The sequence below is a fragment of the Panulirus ornatus genome, chromosome 42 (assembly GCF_036320965.1).
Source record: "Panulirus ornatus isolate Po-2019 chromosome 42, ASM3632096v1, whole genome shotgun sequence".
In the NCBI taxonomy this organism is placed as follows: domain Eukaryota; kingdom Metazoa; phylum Arthropoda; class Malacostraca; order Decapoda; family Palinuridae; genus Panulirus; species Panulirus ornatus.
In genome coordinates this window covers 12,697,803-12,724,415 of record NC_092265.1, presented here as the reverse complement: position 1 = coordinate 12,724,415, position 26,613 = coordinate 12,697,803, and the positions used below count along the sequence as shown (strand labels likewise).

Here is a 26,613-nt window from a genome sequence, read left to right as displayed (position 1 = left end):
TCTACACATGAGAATATTTTGATACTGTGGTCTGCAGGAGGTGATGGAAGTTCAAGTCTGTGGGAAGAGATGGAAAAAGGCAGGAGAAGCTCCCTTGGGCACTCCACTGTAGAGTTTGAAGGTTTTGGAAGTGAAGCCATTGTATGCCAACTAAGAAGATGGTTAACTACAGTTATTTTCATGGAGGACAGTGTCAAGCATCCATTGTTCAAGGATATGCTAGGGTAGTGCCAAATGCTTAGTTGATCTCTGTTGCCACATAGTACTGTGTGGTAGGTCTGTGGTTGGTTGAAGCCATTCAGGATGTGTTGTGGTAGTACAGTATAGCACACCACACCACACCTCATACCACATATTGTCACATTTACTTTTAAGCCATGTCTTGTGAGTGCAAGTGACAAAGGAATTTAAACAGCAGACTACTGAGTTCCTTTGAGGATGGAGATTTTTAATTGACTTTCTTGCAGATCGATTTTTTTTGAGAGTTTGGATATTGCTGAGAGTAATGACACAGTTCAATGAGAGGAAGGGGAGTTGCATCGCTTCAAGGGTTTAAGGATGGTAATCATAGTGGCAAGTTTTAAAGATGTTGTGATTCCATTGTGCAGCCATTGGGCCAGATTCATCGACTTCATTTCCTTATGTTTATATTCAAATCTATGCCTTTCATGGTCTAATCTTCAATACTTTTAATATGACTGAGTTGAACTCTACCAATCATATAACTGACCAACAACAAGCTATTACAATCGATTTAGCATCATCTTCAAAAAGGCTTGGGTGGTCTAGTTTACAAACTAGTATTCTCTATTTTCCAAGTACTTTGCACAAGTTCTACCCATTTAGAAAAATGGCAGCTTGATATGGGACACATCCCACAACTGTTTCCAAAGAACTGTATTCCTTGCTTATTCATATGAAGCTGTCAAAAGTATTGCCAGGATGTTCTTTTTCTTTACGACTAAAATGTGATACTTATTTTTGTAGATATTATCTACCTTCTTGAAAATACACTTCAGGTACTCTTCTGGGGTTTTATGTCCTCACAATGACTTTTGTCCCAATAATATTGTTCTTCCACAGCCACAAACCTCAACAAATGTTGGTTTCGATGAAATAAGAGGTTTGTTTTTATGCTGGCTCTGTATGGAATAGGAAGTGCCTCCAAACTATTTCCTCATCTGTCACGGTTAAATAGTCTTGTTGTCGTTTGTAACTATGGATGACTCTTAGGTACAGATATTGCACAAGAAATACACGATAACCTGTCACTTGTTGTTTGCAAGAGATGTGAGAAGGTACTCCTAAGATTTTACATTATTATGGTATCAACGGAAACATATAAGTAAATCAAAAGCATTTGAACATTCTGGCTATGGTCTTCCCCAACTACCATAACCAGTACTAATACTACAACAACTAAAATTGCAAATCTTACCTTTTGTCAAAACTATACAAGCAAAAATGAAAATAAAAAAAATCAACTTTACCTGGGTGACAACATAGGATCCCTTCCATCCAAAGAGTGGCTTGTGGAATACTTTGAACTGAAACCTTAGCTTGCCCATATCATCAGAGACTCTGAAGCTGTCAGCTAGGGTCGTAAACCAGTTTTGGATATTTTCATTTGCATACGTGATTAATCCTTGGCCAAATTGATGTCTGCCTTCAATAACAAAATTGAGTATCCCTCTGATAGCAGAATCAGTTACCAAGGTTTCTTCATCAAGATGAACAATCCAGTCAGTATCAGCTAAGACATTAACATCCTCCTCTAAACAGTACTGTAGAGCCCGAGCCTTAAATAAGGCCCCACTCTTTGGACGATAACTGGAGGGAACCACAACCTGCAAAAACATGCAAGAATTAGTGGTTAACATATTTATTTAAATTTCTTGTTCTAAATTGTTCATGTAATTTCTTTAGGTGTTCCAAAAGGAAAATGACATAAGCATTCTAAAAGCTACTATCCTTAAACATACTATGTCTCTCCTCTTTTCATCTTGGCTACATCCAAACATATTAAGACACCCCGAACTAGAGTGTTATGGAACTCCACCTGCTCAAGGTTACACCAGGAGTCAAAGCTCACCTTTGGTGAGGCTGTGATATATTGTGGGAGTAAAGTCTCTTCAAAGAACTTTTCCCATCAAAGAATTCTACATTTCCCCACTACTGGAAGCAGAACAGCATTTGGCTGCACAAGCCTTGAGAAAGAGATCCTGGGTAACATAAGGACTATTTCTTAAAAGCTAAGTACAAGGTCTTGGGATAATCATGAAATATGTATACAGGTGTGACTGGACTCTGCTTTGCATTAGGTTACACAGTGAGTGGAAAGCCAAGTTTAGTAAGGCTGTACCACTGGCAGTACAGTCTTATCAAAAGAACTTTCCACTTCCAAGGAATCCACACTTCCCTAATACTGGTAATACTGCCTTGGGCAGTAACAGCCTTTGTAAAGGTTATAAGTAACACCAGGACTTTCTTAGAAAGAGAGCCCGGGGTAATCATAATTAGATTTACTAATAATTTATGTATTCAGTATATTCATTTTATTATACATGATCGCTGTTTCCTGCATTAGCAAGGTAGCGCCAGGAAACAGACGAAGAAAGGCCCATCCACTCATATACACACATATATACATACACGTACGAATACACATGCACATCAACATATAAATACACATACATAGACATATACATATATACACATGTATGTATTCATACTTGCTCACCCTCATCTGTTCCCAGCACCACCCTGCCACCAGGAAACAGCATCACCATCCCATGAGCCAGTTAGGTAACACAAGGAAACAGAAAAAGAAAGGCCATATCTGCTCATACTCATTTTCTAGCTGTCATATGTAATGCACCAAAACCACAGCTCCCTATCCACAACATGGCCCCACAGACCTTTACATGGTTTACCCTGGACATCTCAAATGCCTTGGACCAGTCCAATGACAGCATATTGACTGCAGCATACAACACAGTTCCAATTCACTCTGTTCCTTGCACAACTCTCATCCTCCTGCATGTTCGGGCCCCGATTGCTCAAAACCTTTTTCACTCCATCTTTTGACAGTATAGAGGCAGTAAGGTCTAGTCTCCAAGCCACATTTTTTTTCAGGCTTTCCTTTCTTATTCAAGTTACTAGAGTCATACATAATGATTAAATAAATGTTTCTCTTTTCAAGATTATGATGGATGTGCTTTTAAAAAATCCTTGAAGTGGTTTACATAGATACACACCTGTCTAACCCTCTGGTTTTCTGGCAGATCAATCTTCTTGTCTGTGACAACTTCAATCATGAATTTTTCAAGGCCAACCCGTAAGCATGTATTAAGGTTACGGTTGACATTTTGCTTAACGAGGTCTGGGTAATCACCTCGAGTTACAACTCTGAGGCACAAGAATGGTGCCAGTAGAGGTGACCCCTTCAACTTGGCACGCTCAGGGAAGGCATTGAAGCATATAAGACCCAAGAGATTAAACACGGCCTGAAAAAAAGGGAAATCATAATATGCATTAGTATAAAGATTCTATGTACCTATATCTACATACACACACACACACACATAAATATACACACACAGGTGTCATCCCTAACCAGTTGCCTGAGTCCTGCAACAGAAAAATAGTAAAGAAGACAAACCACCTTCTGGAAAATATCAGAAAAACTTTCAAGGAAGTCTTTAACAAGCTATTCATATCTCACACATGGCTAAAACTAAAACATATATATATATATATTTATTCATTTATTTATCATACTTTGTTGCTGTCTCCCGCATTAGCGAGGTAGCACAAGGAAACAGACAAAAAAAAATGGCCCAACCCACCCACATACACATGTAGTATATACATATTCATCCACACATGCACATATACATAACTACACATCTCAACATATACATATATATACATACACAGACATATACATATATATACATGTACATAATTCATACTGTCTGCCCTTATTCATTCCCGTTGCCACCCCACCACACATGAAATAACAACCCCTTCCCCCTGCATGTGCGCGAGGTAGTGCTAGTTAAAGACAACAAAGACCACATTCGTTCACACTCAGTCTCTAGCTGTCATGTATAATGCACCGAAACCACAGGTCCCTTTCCACATCTAGGCCCCACAGAGGTATAAGTTTGTTGAGTATTCCTGGGGAATTATATGGGAGGGTATTGACTAAGAGGGTGAAGGCATGTACACAGCATCAGATTGGGGAAGAGCAGTGTGGTTTCAGAAGTGGTAGAGGATGTCTGGATCAGGTGTTTGCTTTGAAGAATGTATGTGAGAAATGCTTAGAAAAGCAAATGGATTTGTATGTAGCATTTATGGATCTGGAGAAGGCATATGACAGAGTTGATAGATATGCTCTGTGGAAGCTATTAAGAATATATGGTTTGGGAGGCAAGTTGTTAGAAGCAGTGAAAAGTTTTTATCGAGGATGTAAGGCATATGTACGAGTAGGAAGAGAGGAAAGTGATTGGTTCTCAGTGAATGTAGGTTTGCGGCAGGGGTGTGTGATGTCTCCATGGTTGTTTAATTTCTTTATGGATGAGGTTGTTAGGGAGGTGAATGCAAGAGTTTTGGAAATAGGGGCAAGTATGCAGTCTGTTGTGGATGAGAGAGCTTGGGAAGTGAGTCAGTTGTTGTTCACTGATGATAGAGTGCTGGTGGCAGATTCGGGTGAGAAACTGCAGAAGCTGGTGACTGAGTCTGGTAAAGTGTGTGAAAGGAGAAAGCTGAGAGTAAATGTGAATAAGAGCAAGGTTATTAGGTACAGTAGGGTTGAGGGACAAGTCAATTGGGAGGTAAGTTTGAATGGACAAAAACTGGAGGAAGTGAAGTGTTTTAGATATCTGGGAGTGGATAGAACAATGGAAGCGGAAGTGAATCATAGGGTGTGGGAGGGGGCGAAAGTTCTGGGAGCCTTGAAAAATGTATGGAAGTCAAGAATGTTATCTTGGAAAGCAAAAATGGGTATGTTTGAAGAAATAGTGGGTGCAGAGGAGGGTGGATGTGCTGGAAATGAGATGTTTGAGGACAATATAAGGTGTGAGGAGGCTTGATCGAGTAAGTAATGTAAGGGTAAGAGATGTGTCGTAATAAAAAGGGTGTGGTTGAGAGAGCAGAAGAGGGTGTTTTGAAATGGTTTGGTCACATGGAGAGAATGAGTGAGGAAAGATTGACAAAGAGGATATATGTGTCAGAGGTGGAGGGAAAGAGGAGAAGTGGGAGACCAAATTGGAGGTGGAAAGATGGAATGAAAAAGATTTTGAGTGATGGAGGCCTGAACATGCAGGAGGGTGAAAGGCATGCAAGGAATAGAGTGAACTGGAACGATGTGGTATACCGGGGTCGACTTGCTGTCAATGGATTGGACCAGGACATGTGAAGCGTCTGGGGTAAACCATGGAAAGTTCTGTGGGGCCTGGATGTGGAAAGGGAGCTATGGTTTCTTTCATACTTTTCGCCATTTCCTGCACTGGCGAGGTAGCGTTAAGAACAGAGCACTGGGCCTTTGAGGGAATATCCTCACCTGGCCCCCTTCTCTGTTCCTTATTTTGGAAAATTAAAAAAACGAAAGGGGAGGATTTCCAGCCCCTGCTCCCTCCCCTTTTAGTCGCCTTCTACAACACACAGGGAATACATGGGAAGTATTCTTTCTCCCCTATCCCCAGGAATCATAGGGTGGGGGAGGGGGCGAAAATTCTGGGAGCCTTGAAGAATGTGTGGAAGTCGAGAACATTATCTCGGAAAGCAAAAATGGGTATGTTTGAAGGAACAGTGGTTCCAACAATGTTGCGAGGCATGGGCTATGGATAGAGTTGTGCACAGGAGGGTGGATGTGCTGGAAATGAGATGTTTGAGGACAATATGTGGTGTGAGGTGGTTTGATCGAGTAAGTAATAATAGGGTAAGAGAGATGTGTGGTAATAAAAAGGGTGTGGTTGAGAGAGCAGAAGAGGGTGTTTTAAAATGGTTTGGTCACATGGAGAGAATGAGTGAGGAAAGATTGACAAAGAGGATATATGTGTCAGAGGTGGAGAGAACGAGGAGAAGTGGGAGACGAAATTGGAGGTGGAAAGATGGAGTGAAAAAGATTTTGAGTGATCAGGGCCTGAACATGCAGGAGGGTGAAAGGCGTGCACGAAATAGTGAATTGGAACGACGTGGTATACCGGGGTCGACGTGCTGTCAATGGATTGAACCAGGGCATGTGAAGCATCTGAGGTAAACCATGGAAAGTTCCGTGGGGCCTGGATGTGGAAAAGGAGCTGTGGTTTTGGTGCATTATTACACACCCTCTTCTGCTCTCTCAACCACACTCTTTTTATTACCACATATCTCTCTTACCTTTTCCTTACTTAATCAAATCACCTTATGCCACATATTGTCCTCAAACATTTCCAATACATCCACTGTCCTCAATACAACTCTGAGCCCAAGCCTCACAACCATATAATGTTGCTGGAACTAAACTAAACTAAACTAAATATACCCATTTTTGCTCACCAAGATATACTTCCTATCCACAGAAGTCCAATCTATTCCTACATGACCTCCCATTACCTCAGGCAAGCCTTCACATAGTCCTTTCATATGGAGACTACCTCACAATCACATCACAAGATTCTCACAATACAGTTGCAACATTAAACATGCAACACTACAAAAGGTTCAACCAAAACAGAATGTATGCAAACCCAGAATACAATGTCTGCAACTCCACAGAAGTCTTCACTTACTCCTTTAACTTCAGTCAAACATGAGTCTAGCTCAAACCCTCCAGATATGCTGAATGGACAGTCTATCCCAGTGAACAAAACACCAATCATTCTAGGCATCACATACGACATACATGACATTCATTCCCCACATCAATAACATCAACACATAAACTAAATGCCCCCAGACCATATTTGGACAAGAAAAAACAATCACTGTTCTGAACAATGCAGAGAGAGAGAGAGAGAGAGAGAGAGAGAGAGAGAGAGAGAGAGAGAGAGAGAGAGAGAGAGAGAGAGAGAGAGAGAGAGAGAAGTAGTCTTGACAGAGGATGAGCCATGCAGTTGAAGGTTTCAAGGAAAGCTTGATACATGGTTGAAATCAGCCCTGGATGAACCCAGAACAGTTAACAATAAAACAATGGAGATGAACTATACCATTCACCATGCAATACTTGTTGTAAGTGATAAAGTGTAAAATCTTGTAGTAGGTAAGAATTCTTCCTTTCTGTTATGAAATATATGTGTACCAGGAGGACATTTAACACATGTAGAGCCCCAACTCCTATGCTGTTTTTTATCATACAATCTCATGAATTTCTTTGTTTGTGCCCAAAACATCTTCACCTAGCTTATTCTATTTACCAACTATATCAATCAGTACTGAAATATTTCCTCACATCTCAAGGATTTATTCCTTGCCAACATCAGTGAATCCACTGAAGAACTTCATAAGACAAATATGGAAAAAAAAATTGATAAATTTTATTCTATCAAAAATTTAATACTCAAAAGAAACTTTGAATAAAAAGTGATAAAAACAATTCATTCATAAAATCTAATATATAAAGAACAAACTTTGAATTACCGTTCTCCATCACTCATGGTCAAATTAAAGTTTATACTTAATCATCTGATGTAGGGCTTGATAGCCAAGGAAACAGCACATGATGATAAAATTAAGTACTTTTGACCTATAAGTCCTGCAAGATGCGACTAATATGACTACTTAATATTACTACCTACAAGTCCTGTGAGGTGCGACTAACATAACTACTTAATACAAACTATCTTCTTTTTCTTTTCTTTTAAACTATTCGCCATTTCCCGCGCTAGCGAGGTAGCGCTAAGAACAGAGGACTGGGCCTTTTTTGGAATATCCTCAACTGGCCCCCTCTGTTCCTTCTTTTGGAAAATTTAAAAAAAAAAAACGAGAGGGGAGGGTTTCCAGCCCCCCGCTCCCTCCCCTTTTAGTCGCCTTCTACAATACGTTTATATACAAAATGTTACAGGAACAATACCTGAGGCAGTGCCAATAATGGGAGAAGTCTAAGGAGCTGGAACAGGAGGGTGACTAGAGGAGGATATGATGCTGAGGTGGGTGGGTCCCCCCACAAGCCCCCAGCTCCTACTTCAAATAACAGCACCACAGTGATGAAGAGACACACGTGAGCTATATGTTTGGACAGGTATAACGTCTCGGAGAAGGCCAAATTCAGCCAACTCACGACCATTTTGCCTGGGGAAGAGAACACATAATGAATACATTCTTCACCAGTTAATAAATTCTAAAATATGGAATTACTTTAGCAGTTAATCTGGTTACAATGCTTAAAACCATTACAAACATGTGAAGTTATCATGTTTCTCCAACAACATTCACAATCTAATAAAAATAAAAAACATACAAGAAATATGCTATCATTGGATTTTTTTTAACTAAATGCAAACAGTCCTTAAAACTGGGAAGGGGGTAGACAGGGATCTACATAACACATAAGTATTTTCCTTTTCATTACTTTTCCCTCTCTCTCAAAAAAAAAAAAAAGAAAAAAAAGCATACTTATTTCATGTTATACTCATCAATCTTTTTCTTTCAAGTTTCTTGCTGTTATTTCAGTCTATGTTCCCCTACATATAAAAAAGGTAACTAATCCTTCCTTTACACTTTCATGGTTACCAGAAAAAAGCACTGATATATCACATGCTCACCTTTTCTTAACACCCATTTCTGCACAGCCTTCATCAGTGAAACTATAATTCACCAAACTTAGCCTTACCTTAGTGTAAACTTAATACTGACTTGGGAGCTTACCACTTAACCCTATGTATACCTAATGTTGATCATGAAAGCTAACCTCTAGCTCCAAGCTCAGTCGTGTGCCATGCTTCTCCTCTGTCTGGAATGTTCGAGGATGTAACCAGCAGGCCTTGTAATCCTTCACAACTTGGCTAATCAGGTATTCCTGGTACATATTAGTTTAATAAGTCCTCCAAAATCTCCACTTAGCAGACTATAAAGTAATATTTTGAGTATGTGCAGATAATCAGTTACAGTATGGTACTTCAGTTTTCTCCTTGTACTTATAGCAACTTCTAATTCTAGCTGCATTACTTATAGTCTTCCATACCTATTATAAAAAAAGGGAATGAACTCAGAATTTCAACTGGGGAAAACACCTTTCCAGATTTTTCTTTCCTGCTTTTCTCACCAGACACCTGGCAAAGGTAAAGAAAATTGCTAGTTGTTGGCCTCCTAATCAATCGTCTCCACTAATTTCTATCCTTTTACTCTGTTTTCTGTAACTTCCTCTAGTATCTTCCATCTTCTCTAAAGTGAGCTCTTGAAACCCTTAATCCATTCCATTCTAGGATATCTTTCCTCAGTGTGTCCAGGACCTTCGCCCCCTCACTACCCTATGACTCACTTCAGGTGGGTCCATTTGCTACTACATCCACTCCTAGGTATCTAAAACTCCTCACTTCCTCCAAGTTTTCTTTATTCAACCTCAAAACCCAAAAACATCTCATGTCCTCCAAGTTCTCTCTATTAAAAGTAACATCTCAACTAATCTGCTTCTTTGCACTGCTAAACTTTATTTATAAATTAATGTCTCAACTAACCTGCTTCTTTGCACTGCTAAACCTTATAAATAAACATCTCAACTAACCTGTTTCTTTGCAATGCTAAACCTTATAAACAGTCTAATTACTGAGATTTCCAGATTCAAAACTATTATAACAAGTATACAAACGATAATAATAAACATTTGTTAATTTAACAAAACTTGGATGAATGAAAAAATAAAGAATGAAGCAGAATTTTTACAGAGAAGACAGAGATAAAGTTAAACAAGGACGTGTATTAGTATACATCAACAGTAAATTTGAAGGAAATCTAAGATTGAAAATATCTCAAGGAGCATGAATCAACCGCAGAAAGCACACCAACCTTAAACAAAATCAACACAGTAACATAACGACCACCAAAGACTCAACACAGTAACATAATGACCACCAAAGACTTAAGATGATAAGAGATCTACAAAGTACAGAAAAACCCCATTCTAATGGACTAATTAAGAAGGGAACACTTGTGAATGAATTAACAAGTGTACTGTAATGGAAACTTACCTCATTATTTCAACAATAATTGTTGCTGTAGTCCTCCCTCCCAGGTTGATGTTCAAGGAGTAGCAAAGACTACTCTGATTCAAAAGGTACGAGCCATGAGGGTGGATGTCGAGTTACCAAAATCATTTCCTTGTCAGAAATGGGGGTAAAATACTTAAAAGCTAGTGGTGACACTTATCTAGAGGTGGAATCTCCTCTTTCTGACTTCACTTGTTGTCCTGGACCTCTTGGCAAGCTCCTGAGGCTTGGGGAAGGTGTCAATCTTTGGCTGCTTCAGCGAGTCCTGTATACTGACCAAGCTAAATCTCATCCTCCTCATGTTCATACCAGGTATAGACACCCCCCATTGTGTTTTTTATTGTGAAAGCATCCTTAAACTTCACACTTAAGAAATCAGGAGCATCTTCACTCTCTCACAGCTCTTCCTCCAACAGATCTATGGAACTCAGCAATCTCTTCAACAATAAGGTGGTGGTGTCAAGGCAGGTCAGCATCATCTTACCACCACTGCTACAATTCTTCCACATCCAAAATGTTTCTAGCTTGATTAAGGACTTAAAGAAAATCTTGTGCCTGAAATTCCTCAAAGTCAGCCTCCTCTCTAGGTTTCTGCAGTACCTTGTTCTGATCATGATGAAGTGTGTCCAAAGAAATGGAATCCCAAGCATCAGCCCAGTTGAAAATAACAGCCTTGATGCTGTAGTTCTTCAGGTTCTGCAGGTTCTGTTTGAATGTGTCTTCTTTCTGATTAGGGTTGATGTTGACCACATTACACTGGTCCAAGTGTTTCTCTCTATAGTCATGATGATTCCTTGACCCATTTATTCAGTTAAGGTGGTGGTGTTGGCAGGCAGAAACATTGTTTTGATCAGTCCATTCATAAAAGACAGTTCCCTAAAGGCTGGATGGGCTTGACTATCTTCTAGGAGGAGCAGGGTATAGACCCTTAATGGCCTGTCACAACAAGAAGGAAGTGGCTGTGGAACCAGTCAGGGGAAATATCTTGTGTGGACCATGCAGTTGTTCCCGTAATATAGCACAAGCGGATGGCTGAAAAGTTCTTTGAGGGCATGAGTTTTCTAACTTCTACCTACAGCAACAGACTTGACACAATGGAGGCCATCTCCATTGGCAAAGCCTAGCACAAATATATATATTCCTTAATCTTCTTGTGGCCTGATGTCCTAGACAAGCTCTTGTGGGCCTGGCTGTTCTCAGGTTCACTCTGTCTCATCCCTGGCATACAGCTGGAACAGCTTCAACTTCCCACTGTAATTAATTTCATGTAGTTCTCTGCAGAATGGCTGCAGTCATTATTTCTCCTCTCACTCTCTTGTCCACCAAAGTCCATTGGAAAAATGGTGGAGCCATCATAAAAGAGGAACTATAATTCAGGTATCACACTGAGAAGTAAGCACTATCAAGCTAAGTAATGAGTGGTATGGCAAAAAGGATTTTCACAAAAAAAATACTGATGAAAATGTCCAAAGTAAACATAAGAAGCAAAACTGAATACTAATATTTTGTACGGTCATTACAAGAGATAAATGGAAATGAACAAAAAAGATAATTCAAAAGCACTTCACAAGCAAAACTGAGGCAATTGAACATACAATAAAAAGAAGAGGCTGAGAGAAATGGAACTCTATAGCCTAGAAAGAAGAAACATGATAATCTAAGTGTAACAACAAATTGAAGGCATAAAGGAAAATATATTGTAACGAAAGCCTCTTAACAAGGAAGATAGTGTTATTGAATGTGCAAGAATACCACAAAATATCAAGTATATAATCAGACAAAAAGAGGAAGCTGGAACAGCTACTGAACATATTATTGGAAGATATTAATAACATGTAAAGAACAAATATGGATACATTAAATAATTTGACATTTGGTTGAAATCAGTTCCAAATGAACCCAAAATTATACAACAGAGTAGAGGAACAATCTTATTCACCCAAGCCAGATGTACAGTAGAGTTATGCTCTAGTCCTGCCATCACAGTATAATCGAATTGTACATACCAGTAAGTAATCCCCAGCCCTTCCAAGTGTGGGCATGTATGCAAATGTAACTTTCTAAACTACTTATGGTTTTGAGCTATGTTGAAAGGTTTTGTATTATAGATACTTGACACCATTTCCACTTCCAACAAATTAGTTTTCTCTTCCCACACACTTACTTATGGTAATCTGTTTGAATATAACTAGATTTGAATTTTTTCTTTCCACTTTTTTGTTAAAGGCTTCAGTAACAGACAAAAGTCCACATCAAGGCTGGGCCTTAAATATAGAGAGAATTATGAAAAGGAAAAAAAGACAAGCGAAAGTATTTACAAATTTTGGAGGAAGTGAAAAACAAGATTTGACTATAATTTCGTTTACTACTGATTTCTATATTCATAACGATTTAAATTTTTTCTTGCTGTAAAGCTATTTAGGGGATTGTAAGCTTGCTAAATCAGAACATATACTTGACCCTTAAATAGCATAATACATCACACCTTTTCTCCATGTGGTTTTCGCACCTGCCTTTATTCTTGCTGATATTTCTTCTACTGGACGACCCATGCTGCTTGATAAATGATATCACAGAATACAGATCTTTCAAGTACATTTATTATCCATCTGCTTTCAAGCTACTACCACAAAGTATTTAAGTGGCTAGATACTGAGAAGTACAATAACCATGTATTCACTGTAGTAGTGCTATTTGTGGGCCAAAAAAATGTATAAATCACACTAAAAGCTTGATATTCATATGAATTCCAATAGTTAAAATTATATTTAAGATATCTTTATGGTATATCTCTTTGGCTGTTTCAGTATCAACTGCATGAGTTCATAACTAATCATACTATGCAGGAAATTCTACAACACTGTATTCAAATAACTCACTCCAGTTCACTAACACTTGGACCTGTCTTTATTTACTGATGGCAACTTCCTAAATATTTTTTCCTGTAATACACAGACACTACTAAAAGTTTCTGTCCAAAGGGAATGAGGTAAATATTTATCTAATGCTGCTTCATACTACACAAATGCTTCTGAACTACACTAGCCAGATGGTACGCCATTCACTGCTTCCACAAGTTAAACATATGAGAAGAGGACCAGGTTCTCTGTACCTGATTAGATAAAAGCTCTTTATCGCTTATCAAATGATGGGAGGCTATCACCCACTCATGCTGACACCCAAAAACACATGCCACAAATAATAACATTTCATGGGCTCTCGGTTTATCACAACAGTGAAGGAACAAAATCTATGCAAATTTGAAGTACTTATATAAGCATATTTTAAGTGCAAAATGAGCATTTCAGCAAAGTGTGGTGTTCATACAAAAATTTGAACAGTTAGCAATGACTAATTATCTACCTCTTTTTACTACATTAAGTAAATACGGTAGGTGCTTTTGAATTCCGCCCGCATGAGGTTACACCGTTTCATTGCGGGTATGGTCTTGTCAAAGAATTTATCACTCCTAAGGAGGCCATATTTCACTGCAACTGGAAACAGCAAAGCCTTCGGCTACAATAGCCTCTGGAAAGAGGCCCTAAGCATCACCAGAACTTTCTCTTAGAAAGAGGCCCAAGGATAATTCTAAATAGAGAGAAAAAAAATACAGTATTTACTCAAAAGTAAATTTCCAATAATAAAGTCAACTATCAGAAACCAACAATTATACGGAAAAACAAATCTGTTATTCCTAACTAATGATCATCATGTACCAGTGTGTATGAACACATCAACCACACAATTACGTTGGGTCCCAGTCCATTTTGTAAATGCACCGATCATCCTCTGTATCATGAATGAAGAACCTTCCAATGCAACTAAGGAGATGATTTACTTGACACATGTAATATCTTGAAGATAAGTATAACTGGCAAAGATAGCCAATAATAGCTTTCCCTTGCTTTAAATTAATTCTCTTTAATTTTAAGCAAAACAATTTGATTTTAATAAAAATTCTACATATATGGAGCAGCTTAGAGTTATATGATTTGACAAGAATAAAGCTAACATTTCATTTCAAAATTTGCATAACACATCTTCCAAGCATATCAATGTTGCAGAAATCATCTAATCAAGTAGAGAGCTATCTAATGTGATTCTGAAATATGAATAGTTTGCAGGATCATGTTCTCTGAAGTTAAAAAACTGGCAAAATCAGGTGTAGTGGATGGCACCACCTGTTGCTATTTCGTTGTACAGCAACCTTTAAATTTATGTAATAGTTATGTTCTTGAAAATGATCATGTAAATCATACATGTGTAAAGTAAGTAATAAAAGTAATGCTGATCATGGGACTTCGTTATTGATATGACAGTACCAGATATCACACCAATGAAAACTACAGTATACATGTGCCAAGAAACATAAAATACTGCAATATACATGCTGGACAATGAGTTTTACTAATAAAAACAGAAAATAAACCTTTTCCAACAATTACATTTACTGCTGTTCCTGAATTGCTTGCTGGTGCTGATGGAGAGGGAGGAAATGAGTGGAGTTATTGAGGAAGAGGGTCAACTGGATCAGATAACACAGTTGTGGAAAGTGATGGTGATGATTAGCGAGTTCAGCTATTGGGTTACTAGATGTAGATAGCTGGACCTCCTCTTGAATATCCTTACCCTTCAAAAGATATCTAATGTTGTCTTAAGTTTTTATTGTCTTCTCATGGTGGATTTCTTCATCACACCTCATATCAGCTAGGGCAATTTGGGCCACCTTTGATCTTCAGTCAGTGTTTGGGTCATCCCCAGCAAATATAATGAAAGCAAAGTCAATGTGGTGAAATGCATCAGATAACCTCTTGTTAATGAGAAGCTTGATCTCCCCTTCTTCTGCTACCACCTCCTTCTGAACTCTTTCTCTAACTGAAGATCATTTAAGAGCTCTTCCTTGTGCAATTCTCAGATCTCCACATCACCCTCCTCAAAGCAGATTTTTTTCTTTTGCCATTTCCATGACTTTTTTTTGGCTATTTCTAAAATGTATGAAAACTTTCTTGAGGCTTTGGTGTTGACATCAAAACCCTGAAATCCATAAACAAAATGATGGTAAAGCTTCTGCAAGCTTTGGAGATTTCTTTCCAGGCTTCAACGATGATCGTAATGGCATCGCAAATGGTGAAGGACTTCCAGAAGTCCTTCACAGTCATCTAGTCATTCTCTGAAGCCTTCATGAGCTTTGTAAATGTTCTTCATACATAGTAGGCCTCGAAAGTAGATATAACCCCCCCTGGTCCAATGGCTGGATCAGACATACAGTATAATGTTGGGCAGAAGAAAGACTACTTTAATGTTCTAACCAAGGTACTGTATTGAAGGTGGATAGCCAAGGGAATCATCAGTAAGAAGGATAATCTTGAAACATATTCTACTTCACACAATACTGCTTCAGCTCTATATGGAGTTTTGCTGCAAAATAATCACAGAAAACTTTGCCTGTCAAACAAACCCTTCTGATTAGAATAATAACAAACAAGCAGATATTGCTTCATGCATCCTTAAGAGCCCTGGGATTTTCTGAATGATAAACCATTCAGTTCTAAACTAGCAGTCACTTTTAGCATTGGCCACCATAAGCCGTGGGTGATCCTTGGCAGCTTTGAATCCTGGTGTAGTCTTCCCTCCACAGAAAAATACATTGTCAAAAGCATTCTCTTCCAAAGTAATCCAGTCTCATCCACATTAAAGATCTGCTTAGGAGAATAACGGCCTTCCTCTAAAATGGTCTTGAGGACTCCGAGGAAATTTTCTGCAGCAGAAGCAGCCTCCCCAGTCATCTTGATGTGCCACAACTGTGGTGTTTCCTAAAATAGGTAAAACAACTAGGACTTGCTTCAATTTTTTTTCTGCCCCTTTCTTTAACTGCTAAGTCATCACTATTGAAATGTGGCTACATTAAAAAAGCAGTAGCTGACCTGACGTCTTTCGCCAGATAATGGGACAGGTCACATTACCGTTCTGGTCAACCTTTCCACGATTCTCAGATTAACCATTTCTTGTTTCCTCAGCTATGGTGAAGTCTGGTCTTCTGTACATTGTCTTGTTTATAGTGAGTTTTATCCTTGAAAACTGCATGAAATACAATCCAAACCTTGAAGCTTTTGATTTTATTTTTCCAGCAAATTTACTCATATCAGTGCTTCACGTATGTATGATATATATATATATATATATATATATATATATATGCTAAGTTTTTATCGAGGATGTAAGGCATGTGTACGTGTAGGAGGAGAGGAAAGTGATTGGTTCTCAGTGAATGTAGGTTTGCGGCAGGGGTGTGTGATGTCTCCATGGTTGTTTAATTTGTTTATGGATGGGGTTGTTAGGGATGTGAATGCAAGAGTTTTGGAAAGAGGGGCAAGTATGAAGTCTGTTGGGGATGAGAGAGCTTGGGAAGTGAGTCAGTTGTTGTTCGCTGATGATACAGCACTGGTGGCTGATTCATGTGAGAAACTGCAGAAGCTGGTGACTGAGTTTGGTAAAGTGTGTGAAAGAAGAAAGTTAAGAGTAAATGTGAATAAGAGCAAGGTTATTAGGTACAGTAGGGTTGAGGGTCAAGTCAATTGGGAGGTAAGTTTGAATGGAGAAAAACTGGAGGAAGTAAAGTGTTTTAGATATCTGGGAGTGGATCTGGCAGCGGATGGAACCATGGAAGCGGAAGTGAATCATAGGGTGGGGGAGGGGGCGAAAATCCTGGGAGCCTTGAAGAATGTGTGGAAGTCGAGAACATTATTTCGGAAAGCAAAAATGGGTATGTTTGAAGGAATAGTGGTTCCAACAATGTTGTATGGTTGCGAGGCGTGGGCTATGGATAGAGTTGTGCGCAGGAGGGTGGATGTTATGGAAATGAGATGTTTGAGGACAATGTGTGGTGTGAGGTGGTTTGATCGAGTAAGTAACGTAAGGGTAAGAGAGATGTGTGGAAATAAAAAGAGCGTGGTTGAGAGAGCAGAAGAGGGTGTTTTGAAATGGTTTGGGCACATGGAGAGAATGAGTGAGGAAAGATTGACCAAGAGGATATATGTGTCGGAGGTGGAGGGAACGAGGAGAAGTGGGAGACCAAACTGGAGGTGGAAAGATGGAGTGAAAAAGATTTTGTGTGATCGGGGCCTGAACATGCAGGAGGGTGAAAGGAGGGCAAGGAATAGAGTGAATTGGATCGATGTGGTATACCGAGGTTGACGTGCTGTCAGTGGATTGAATCAGGGCATGTGAAGCGTCTGGGGTAAACCATGGAAAGCTGTGTAGGTATGTATATTTGCGTGTGTGGACGTATGTATATACATGTGTATGGGGGTGGGTTGGGCCATTTCTTTCGTCTGTTTCCTTGTGCTACCTCGCAAACGCGGGAGACAGCGACAAAGCAAAAAAAAAAATATATATGCTATCCCTGGGGATAGGGGAGAAAGAATACTTCCCACGTATTCCCTGCGTGTCATAGAAGGCAACTAAAAGGGGAGGGAGCGGGTGGCTGGAAATCCTCCATCTTTTTTTTTTTTAATTTTCCAAAAAAAGGAACAGAGAAGGGGGCCAGGTGAGGATATTCCCTCAAAGGCCAAGAAAAGACAACAGAGGCCACATTCGTTCACACTCAGTCTGTAGCTGTCAAATGTAATGCACCGAAACCACAGCTCCCTTTCCACATCCAGGCCCCACAAAACTTTCCATGGTTTACCCAAGATGCTTCACATGCCCTGGTTCAATCCATTGACAACACGTCGACCCCAGTATACCAAATCGTTCCATTTCACTCTATTCCTTGCCTGCCTTTTCACCCTCCCGTATGTTTATGCCCCGATTGCTCAAAATCTTTTTCACTCCATCCTTCCACCTCCATATACGTACACACACACACACACACATATATATATATATATATATGTTGTTCGCTGATGATACAGCGCTGGTGGCTGATTCATGTGAGAAACTGCAGAAGCTGGTGACTGAGTTTGGTAAAGTGTGTGAAAGATGAAAGTTAAGAGTAAATGTGAATAAGAGCAAGGTTGTTAGGTACAGTAGGGTTGAGGGTCAAGTCAATTGGGAAGTAAGTTTGAATGGAGAAAAACTGGAGGAAGTAAAGTGTTTTAGATATCTGGGAGTGGATCTGGCAGCGGATGGAACCATGGAAGCGGAAGTGAATCATAGGGTGGGGGAGGGGGCGAAAATCCTGGGAGCCTTGAAGAATGCGTGGAAGTCGAGAACATTATCTCGGAAAGCAAAAATGGGTATGTTTGAAGGAATAGTGGTTCCAACAATGTTGTATGGTTGCGAGGCGTGGGCTATGGATAGAGTTGTGCGCAGGAGGGTGGATGTGCTGGAAATGAGATGTTTGAGAACAATGTGTGGTGTGAGGTGGTTTGATCGAGTAAGTAATGTAAGGGTAAGAGAGATGTGTGGAAATAAAAAGAGCATGGTTGAGAGAGCAGAAGGGGGTGTTTTGAAATGGTTTGGGCACATGGAGAGAATGAGTGAGGAAAGATTGACCAAGAGGATATATGTGTCGGAGGTGGAGGGAACGAGGAGAAGTGGGAGACCAAATTGGAGGTGGAAAGATGGAGTGAAAAAGATTTTGTGTGATTGGGGCCTGAACATGCAGGAGGGTGAAAGGAGGGCAAGGAATAGAGTGAATTGGATCGATGTGGTATACCGGGGTTGACGTGCTGTCAGTGGATTGAATCTGGGCATGCGAAGCGTCTGGGGTAAACCATGGAAAGTTGTGTGGGGCCTGGATGTGGAAAGGGAGCTGTGGTTTGGGGCATTATTGCGTGGCAGCTAGAGACTGAGTGTGAACGAATGGGGCCTTTGTTGTCTTTTCCTAGTGCTACCTCGCACACATGAGGGGGGAGGGGGAAGGTATTTCATGTGTGGCGAGGTGGCGATGGGAGTGAATGGGGGCAGACAGTGTGAAATGTGTGCATGAGTATATATGTATGTGTCTGTGTATGTATATATATATATGAGTACATTGAGATGTATACGTATGTATATTTGCGTGTGTGGACGTGTGTGTGTATACATTGTGTATGGGGGTGGGTTGGGCCATTTCTTTCGTCTGTTTCCTTGCGCTACCTCGCAAACGCGGGAGACAGCGACAAAGCAAAATAAATAAATAAATATATATAAATATATATATATATATATATATATATATATATATATATATATATATATATGTGTGTGTGTGTGTGTGTGTGTGTTGCTGCGTAACCACAGACGGTAAGGCACTATCTTTTGATGCCTTACTAAATACTTTAAGTACCTCCAACACACAGGCAGTGGTTCAGGCTAACGCTAGCGACACGCGAACCCATGACCCCTCACGTGATGGGACTGCGGAGAAAAAAAAAAGGGGGGAGTAAAAATAAATAACATATATATATATATATATATATATATATATATATATATATATATATATATATATATATATATATAGTGCATAGAAACGCGCACCTTCATAGAACATAAAAACCTTCAACAGTTAGGATCGAACCCGGGACCCCTGTGCAAGAGGTGGAAATGTAACCACTAAGCTATGGGCCTATATATATATATATATATATATATATATATATATATATATATAGGGAGCGGGGGGCTGGAAATCTTCCCTTCCTGTTTTTCAATTTTCTAAAAGAGGGAACAGAGAGAGGGGAAAAGTGAGGATATTTCCTCTTAGGTTGTCCCCAGTTCTTAACGCTACCTCGTTAACGCGGAAAATGGCGAATATATATATATATATATATATATATATATATATATATATATATATATATATATATATATATATATATATATATATATATATATATATATATATATATATATATATATTCCTATGAGTCCACGGGGAAAATGAAACACGAAAAGTTCCCAAGTGCACTTTCGTGTAATAATCACATCATCAGGGGAGACACAAGAGAGAAATATAAGTCAGTTGATATACAACGAAGAGACGAAGCTAGGACCTAACTTCGTCTCTTCGATGTATATCAACTGTCTGTTATATTTCTCTCTTGTGTCTCCTCTGATGATGTGATTACACGAAAGTGCACTTAGAAACTTATCGTGTTTCATTTTCCCCGTGGACTCAGGAATAGCTTGATCACGCGCAAAATTGTGATACTTTCCAATATACATAAACATAGGGAACACAAACGCGCACTTTCACAGAACACATAATGCTCTCCAACACGAGCTACCCATAATATTGAAAAGACTATTCGATTACTAGTAATCGAATACCCTTCGTCTCATCTCCATAGGCAACGGGGTCTAGCTAGACCGGCCAAATAGAGACGCGTCATCCAACAGTCTGCAATTTTACGAAACTTCGTCACAACGCGGAGGTATGTGAACGTAAATATAATGCATATGGACGCGCACTTTACTAGGACATAATGCCCTCAGACGGCAAGGATTCGAACCTAGTCGCACATAGGTGTTAGTGGCAGCACTAGCCGAGGAGTAAGCGTAAACAGATAACATGCAAATGATGGGAATTTCGAATCACTGCGGCTGGAATGGATTATAAAATTTAGGCTTATAAGCCTATCACTGGAGCATCTAAGGCTATTCAGCGCTCTTAATACAGTTTAGAATATTCTATCCTAGAAATTCATTTTAACGACCAGTTTCAGTTTTGACGGACCAAGAAGGGAAGATCGAAAAGTATACGAGAAAATAGCCTACATGTGTTGGTGTGAGAGCTCAAGCTTGACCTTTGTAGCATTGTTGTTTAACTTTACACCAGGGATAGGAAAATCCCCGCTGCCATTGCTCAAGCCATCACCGCTTCACACAAACCCCAACATCGCGTTAAGGTCCATGAAGATCGGGAGGCATTGCTGTTGGAGAGCATTAATATATATATATATATATATATATATATATATATATATATATATATATATATATATATATATATATATATATATATATATCAGCGGAGGGAGGGGAGGAGGGTGATGTGGGATGGGGTATACGCTCCTCAGGTCACGCGAGGTAGAGCAAAACGTATCCACTACAGCGGCAAACGATCGATTATAATCAGTGTGTGGTAGGAAGGTCCTGCACCCGAGCTGACGACCAGCTGCAGTGTGGACATGAACAGGATCATTAGTGGGCCACAGCAGCATCCAGGCTCTGACGTGGGTTCTAGTGGGCCCCAACTGCACCCGAACTATGACGAGGACCACAGGCAGACCACAGCAGCACCCAGTTCATGACGAGGACCACTGGCGGACCACAGCAGCTCCTAGGTCATGACAAGGGTCACTAGTGGACCACAGCAGTACTCAGGCAATGATGAAGGCCACAGGTGGACCACAACAGCACCCAGGTTATGACGAAGACCACTGGTGGACCAAAGCAGCACCCAGGCCATGAAATGGGTCACTTGTGGGCCACAACAAAACCCAGACAATGACGAGGACCCCAGACTCCACTGATGTGTACACCATGCCCAACCCTGACACAATGTTTGGTTTTTTAAACACTTTAGGTAATCCTTTCGAGGGCGACAGACGAATAACTCGAACCCCAGGATTAGTACTAAGTTGTGGCTACTTACACTCACCGGAGGGGCTTCCTTCTCACTCGGGTTAAACTGCACCATCACCCCAACTCCCAAACCTCTGGTGTCGCTCCTCCTCTGAATATTTGCTTAAAAAGATTAATGCGACGAGAAGCCAAGTTCAGTAGTGGATGTGTACAGAGAAGGTACTAGCGGTACCGCCTCCAGGGTAACACCTGTCAACAAACATCGCCCGGTGGTGGGAGCTACAAGCTTCAATCCCTCCTCACCTTCCACCGTTACCAAGAATGATCATGGCTGTCCCATGGGGACCTAACCTAACCTAACCTAACCTTACCTCACCTCTACATGGGGGTACCTATGGTATAATTATGAACTTTGCAAAATTTTGAACTGTTATCAACTCCCTATAAGCCAATCCCCGGCAAGTACTAAGTACTCTATCGCCATGTGAACCAATGAACAACCAGGAAATTCTTCTGAAAAGATATGTTTCCATATTACCCTACAACAAAATCACCATCAGATTCTCCCCCCCCCCTTTTTTTCAGAATACAAGGTACACAATTAAACTTTTCTTGTAAGAAAAAATGCTAAAATCCGATGATCATGAGAGATATCACGTGGACAACGAATAATTACGAAAAAAAAAAACCATGTCAACATGGTACATTTTCGAACTCTACCGATGGGAAGGTATTTGCCTGCTCGCCATCACAAGCCATCGTCTAGTCATTCTAGCTGGAGAAATGGGTCACACATGGAGAGACAGACAGACTGCTTGGGTTGGATGACAGACCCAGCTACATCGCTAGGTGCATCAATCAAAGACGTTCACTACGTAGATAGATACCCTCATGTCCTCAAGCAGTACAAGTGCCTTGGTGTAACACGAGTACCTTGGCCCTGCGTCAGGGGGTGAGTCAAGAAGGCCTAAGAAGGTTGAGTGGTCTGATGAGTGGCAGAAGGTATGACGGCTTCTATGGAATGCTGGCTCTCATGGATCATAGGCAAGTGTGTGTATATATATATATATATATATATATATATATATATATATATATATATATATATATATATATATATATATATTTATTTATTTATTTTGCTTTGTCGCTGTCTCCCGCGTTTGCGAGGTAGCGCAAGGAAACAGACGAAAGAAATGGCCCAACCCACCCCCATACACAGTGTATATACATACACGTCCACACACACAAATATACATACCTATACATCTCAATGTACACATATATATACACACACAGACACATACATATATACCCATGCACACAATTCACACTGCCTTTATTCTTTCCCATCGCCACCTCGCCACACATGGAATACCATCCCCCTCCCCCCTCATGTGTGCGAGGTAGCACTAGGAAAAGACAACAAAGGCCCCATTCGTTCACACTCAGTCTCTAGCTGTCATGCAATAATGCCCGAAACCACAGCTCCCTTTCCGCATCCAGGCCCCACACAACTTTCCATGGTTTACCCCAGACGCTACACATGCCTTGATTCAATCCACTGACAGCACGTCAACCCCAGTATACCACATCGATCTAATTCACTCTATTCCTTGCCCTCCTTTCACCTCCTGCATGTTCAGGCCCCAATCACACAAAATCTTTTTCACTCCATCTTTCCACCTCCAATTTGGTCTCCCACTTCTCCTCGTTCCCTCCACCTCCGACACATATATCCTCTTGGTCAATCTTCCCTCACTCATTCTCTCCATGTGCCCAAACCATTTCAAAACACCCTCTTCTGCTCTCTCAACCACGCTCTTTTTATTTCCACACATCTCTCTTACCCTTACATTACTTACTCGATCAAACCACCTCACACCACATTGTCCTCAAACATCTCATTTCCAGCACATCCACCCTCCTGCGCATAACTCTATCCATAGCCCACGCCTCGCAACCATACAACATTGTTGGAACCACTATTCCTTCAAACATACCCATTTTTGCTTTCCGAGATAATGTTCTCGACTTCCACACATTCTTCAAGGCTCCCATGATTTTCGCCCCCTCCCCCACCCTATGATTCACTTCCGCTTCCATGGTTCCATCCGCTGCCAGATCCACTCCCAGATATCTAAAACACTTTACTTCCTCCAGTTTTTCTCCATTCAAACTTACCTCCCAATTGACTTGACCCTCAACCCTACTGTACCTAATAACCTTGCTCTTATTCACGTTTACTCTTAACTTTCTTCTTCCACACACTTTACCAAACTCAGTCACCAGCTTCTGCAGTTTCTCACATGAATCAGCCACCAGCGCTGTATCGTCAGCGAACAACAACTGACTCACTTCCCAAGCTCTCTCATCCACAACAGACTTCATACTTGCCCCTCTTTCCAAAACTCTTGCATTCACCTCCCTAACAACCCCATCCATAAACAAATTAAACAACCATGGAGACATCACACACCCCTGCCGCAAACCTACATTCACTGAGAACTAATCACTTTCCTCTCTTCCTACACGTACACATGCCTTACATCCTCGATAAAAACTTTTCACTGCTTCTAACAACTTGCCTCCCACACCATATATTCTTAATACCTTCCACAGAGCATCTCTATCAACTCTATCATATGCCTTCTCCAGATCCATAAATGCTACATACAAATCCAATATATATATATATATATATATATATATATATATATATATATATATATATATATATATATATATATATATTCAAAATTACCCTACGGCCAAGTTCCATGAGAATCTTGGTGTTACTTAGGATCTTTCTCGAGGTTCCTGCAGCCCAAGTGTGTGCTACTGCCATCAGCAGGGAAATATACACTCCTTTGGAGTGATAAGTTCTTTAACGAGACTGTATTCCCAATGATACACCCTAGTTAAATTAGATTTATCACACTGTAACCTCGAGCAGGCGTAGTCCAGTATTATATATATATATATATATATATATATATATATATATATATATATATATATATATATACGTTGGAGGTTTGTATGTTCTATGAAGATGCGCGTTCATACGCAGTTTATTCGTATATATATATATATATATATATATATATATATATATATATATATATATATATATATATATATATATATATATACATGCAAAACCCGAGACAGCATGGATTCATATCACGTTAATTACAGGTCTAACAATAAATAGTATGCTAATAAGAAAGACTTGGCAAATGGCTGTGACATATACGACCATGGCTTCAATGTGTGTATAATGATATAACGTAATTGGAAGCCTTGCGATGCCACTGTGTCTATTGGTAAACAGTCTAGCCAAAGAGCCATGCCTGATTCACAACAGTTCTTTACGTCTAATACTAACAGCAACACACAGCAGAAGTTCGTCCATGTGTTTGAATTCACATTCTAGTGGACCTCTTAAAATTACCATTGTTTTCAACACATTAAACTACGACTCCGTCATGAAACAAATGAAGAAAGCCAATCCATCTGTGAAAGGAGAGAAACAAGCCTCAGCTGATATGATGATATCACGATATAACAAAACACTAATCTACCAAGATAATAATGATATAACGAAAAAAAAAAGACTACGATACTAATGATATAACGAAAAAAATTACTAACTATAATCTACCAAAAGAATAATATCTCTTTGAGATAACTATAATATTCCCACGATAATAAGGATATCATGAGATAAATAACCATAGTTCACCAACATAACAATAGTGCGCTGGGGAGTGGAACAGTGCGATTGAAGAACAAGAACAAGAATAACAAAAATATCTGTTCTCTCCTCACTGGAGAACTGCTGTGGTCTAACATCAAACACAACAGGAGATATTGCCGAGTTAAAAAAAATCGCTCGAAGACGCTACATCCATCCCTCGATGGTTCGGTAATACAATTACGCAATACTAGCAATCCAGTAATTCCTTGCTGGAATGCAAGGGAGAGAGAACATTAAGAAAAAAAATCTACTGGCGAGTAGATATGTACAGGTGGCAGCATGTTGACAACTGGTACAGTTGGGTCGCCAACTCCGCTGAAGCCAGTCCTGGTAAATAAGAAGATGACCGTGGGAAGCCTCCTGCACCGGAAGGACTATCGGACACTACACTTCCCGCACCACTTCAGAGAGCGACCCATCCTTCCCTACGATGAATCTTCCAGCACTTCGAAGCGGACGTCCCCTCACCTTTCTCTTTTCTTCACTCCTTCCTCCGTCCCTCCCTTCTTCACTACTACTATTTTTTTTTTTCAATCCATCAGGGAGACTCCCCTCCATCCCTCCCTCCCGCCAGCCCCTGAACCAAGGTCAGACGTCGGGGTGTCAGGTAGAAAATTACAGGCCAACTTCGTCTTGCTTCACAGGTTCAGCTCAGCGCGGTCGGGCCCCGGTTGCCAACTTGCCTCGCTCCCATATAAGCTATAATTTCCTACACAGTCTGGGATAGCGGATGTTTGGAAGATTTTCTGGGGAAAAAAATATAAAAACACTCAGACTTTACAAATATTTCGTTTGACAATAAATATTTCGCTTCAAAGCCGCGACAGACATTTCCGTCTCCTCAGCCAAGTGAAAAATTTAGTTTTTGTCTTTAGTATTTCCCAAGTCATTCTTTAATATTTCCCAAGTCATTCGACTCCTACCATACTAATCCAAGAGTTTCGGTTCTGTTCCACTATCGCACAACCTCGTTATGACACAAGTCTTCTGTTGCGTAGCGAACTCATTTTGTATTCACACCTACGCGCGCACACATGACATGCATGAGATAGAAGACTTCAATTTCAGAACATTACGGGTTTGAGTTACATTTCAGTTGATTAATTCACGTTCTTGATAGATGCTCCAGGTATTCCGCACACTGCCGTT

At 40.1% G+C, this 26,613-nt stretch overlaps 1 protein-coding gene across 9 annotated transcripts in view; it reads right to left on the bottom strand.

Annotated features, from left to right (window-relative positions):
- The window catches only part of egh (beta-1,4-mannosyltransferase egh), a 147,596-nt gene that overhangs the window by 21,249 nt on the left and 99,734 nt on the right, over positions 1–26,613 (bottom strand). For 6 of the 9 annotated variants that reach the window (XM_071686555.1, XM_071686554.1, XM_071686556.1 and 3 more), the window contains 3 exons: positions 8,057–8,274; positions 3,258–3,506; positions 1,491–1,847 (listed from right to left, as the gene is read on the bottom strand). In XM_071686555.1, the coding sequence (XP_071542656.1) occupies positions 1,491–1,847; positions 3,258–3,506; positions 8,057–8,269 (819 nt within the window). In that variant the 5' untranslated portion in view covers positions 8,270–8,274. Of the gene's footprint in view, positions 1–1,490; positions 1,848–3,257; positions 3,507–8,056; positions 8,275–8,893; positions 8,918–12,672; positions 13,257–26,613 lie in introns of those variants that run through there. The other 3 variants (XM_071686551.1, XM_071686550.1, XM_071686558.1) reach the window with 3 other exon arrangements.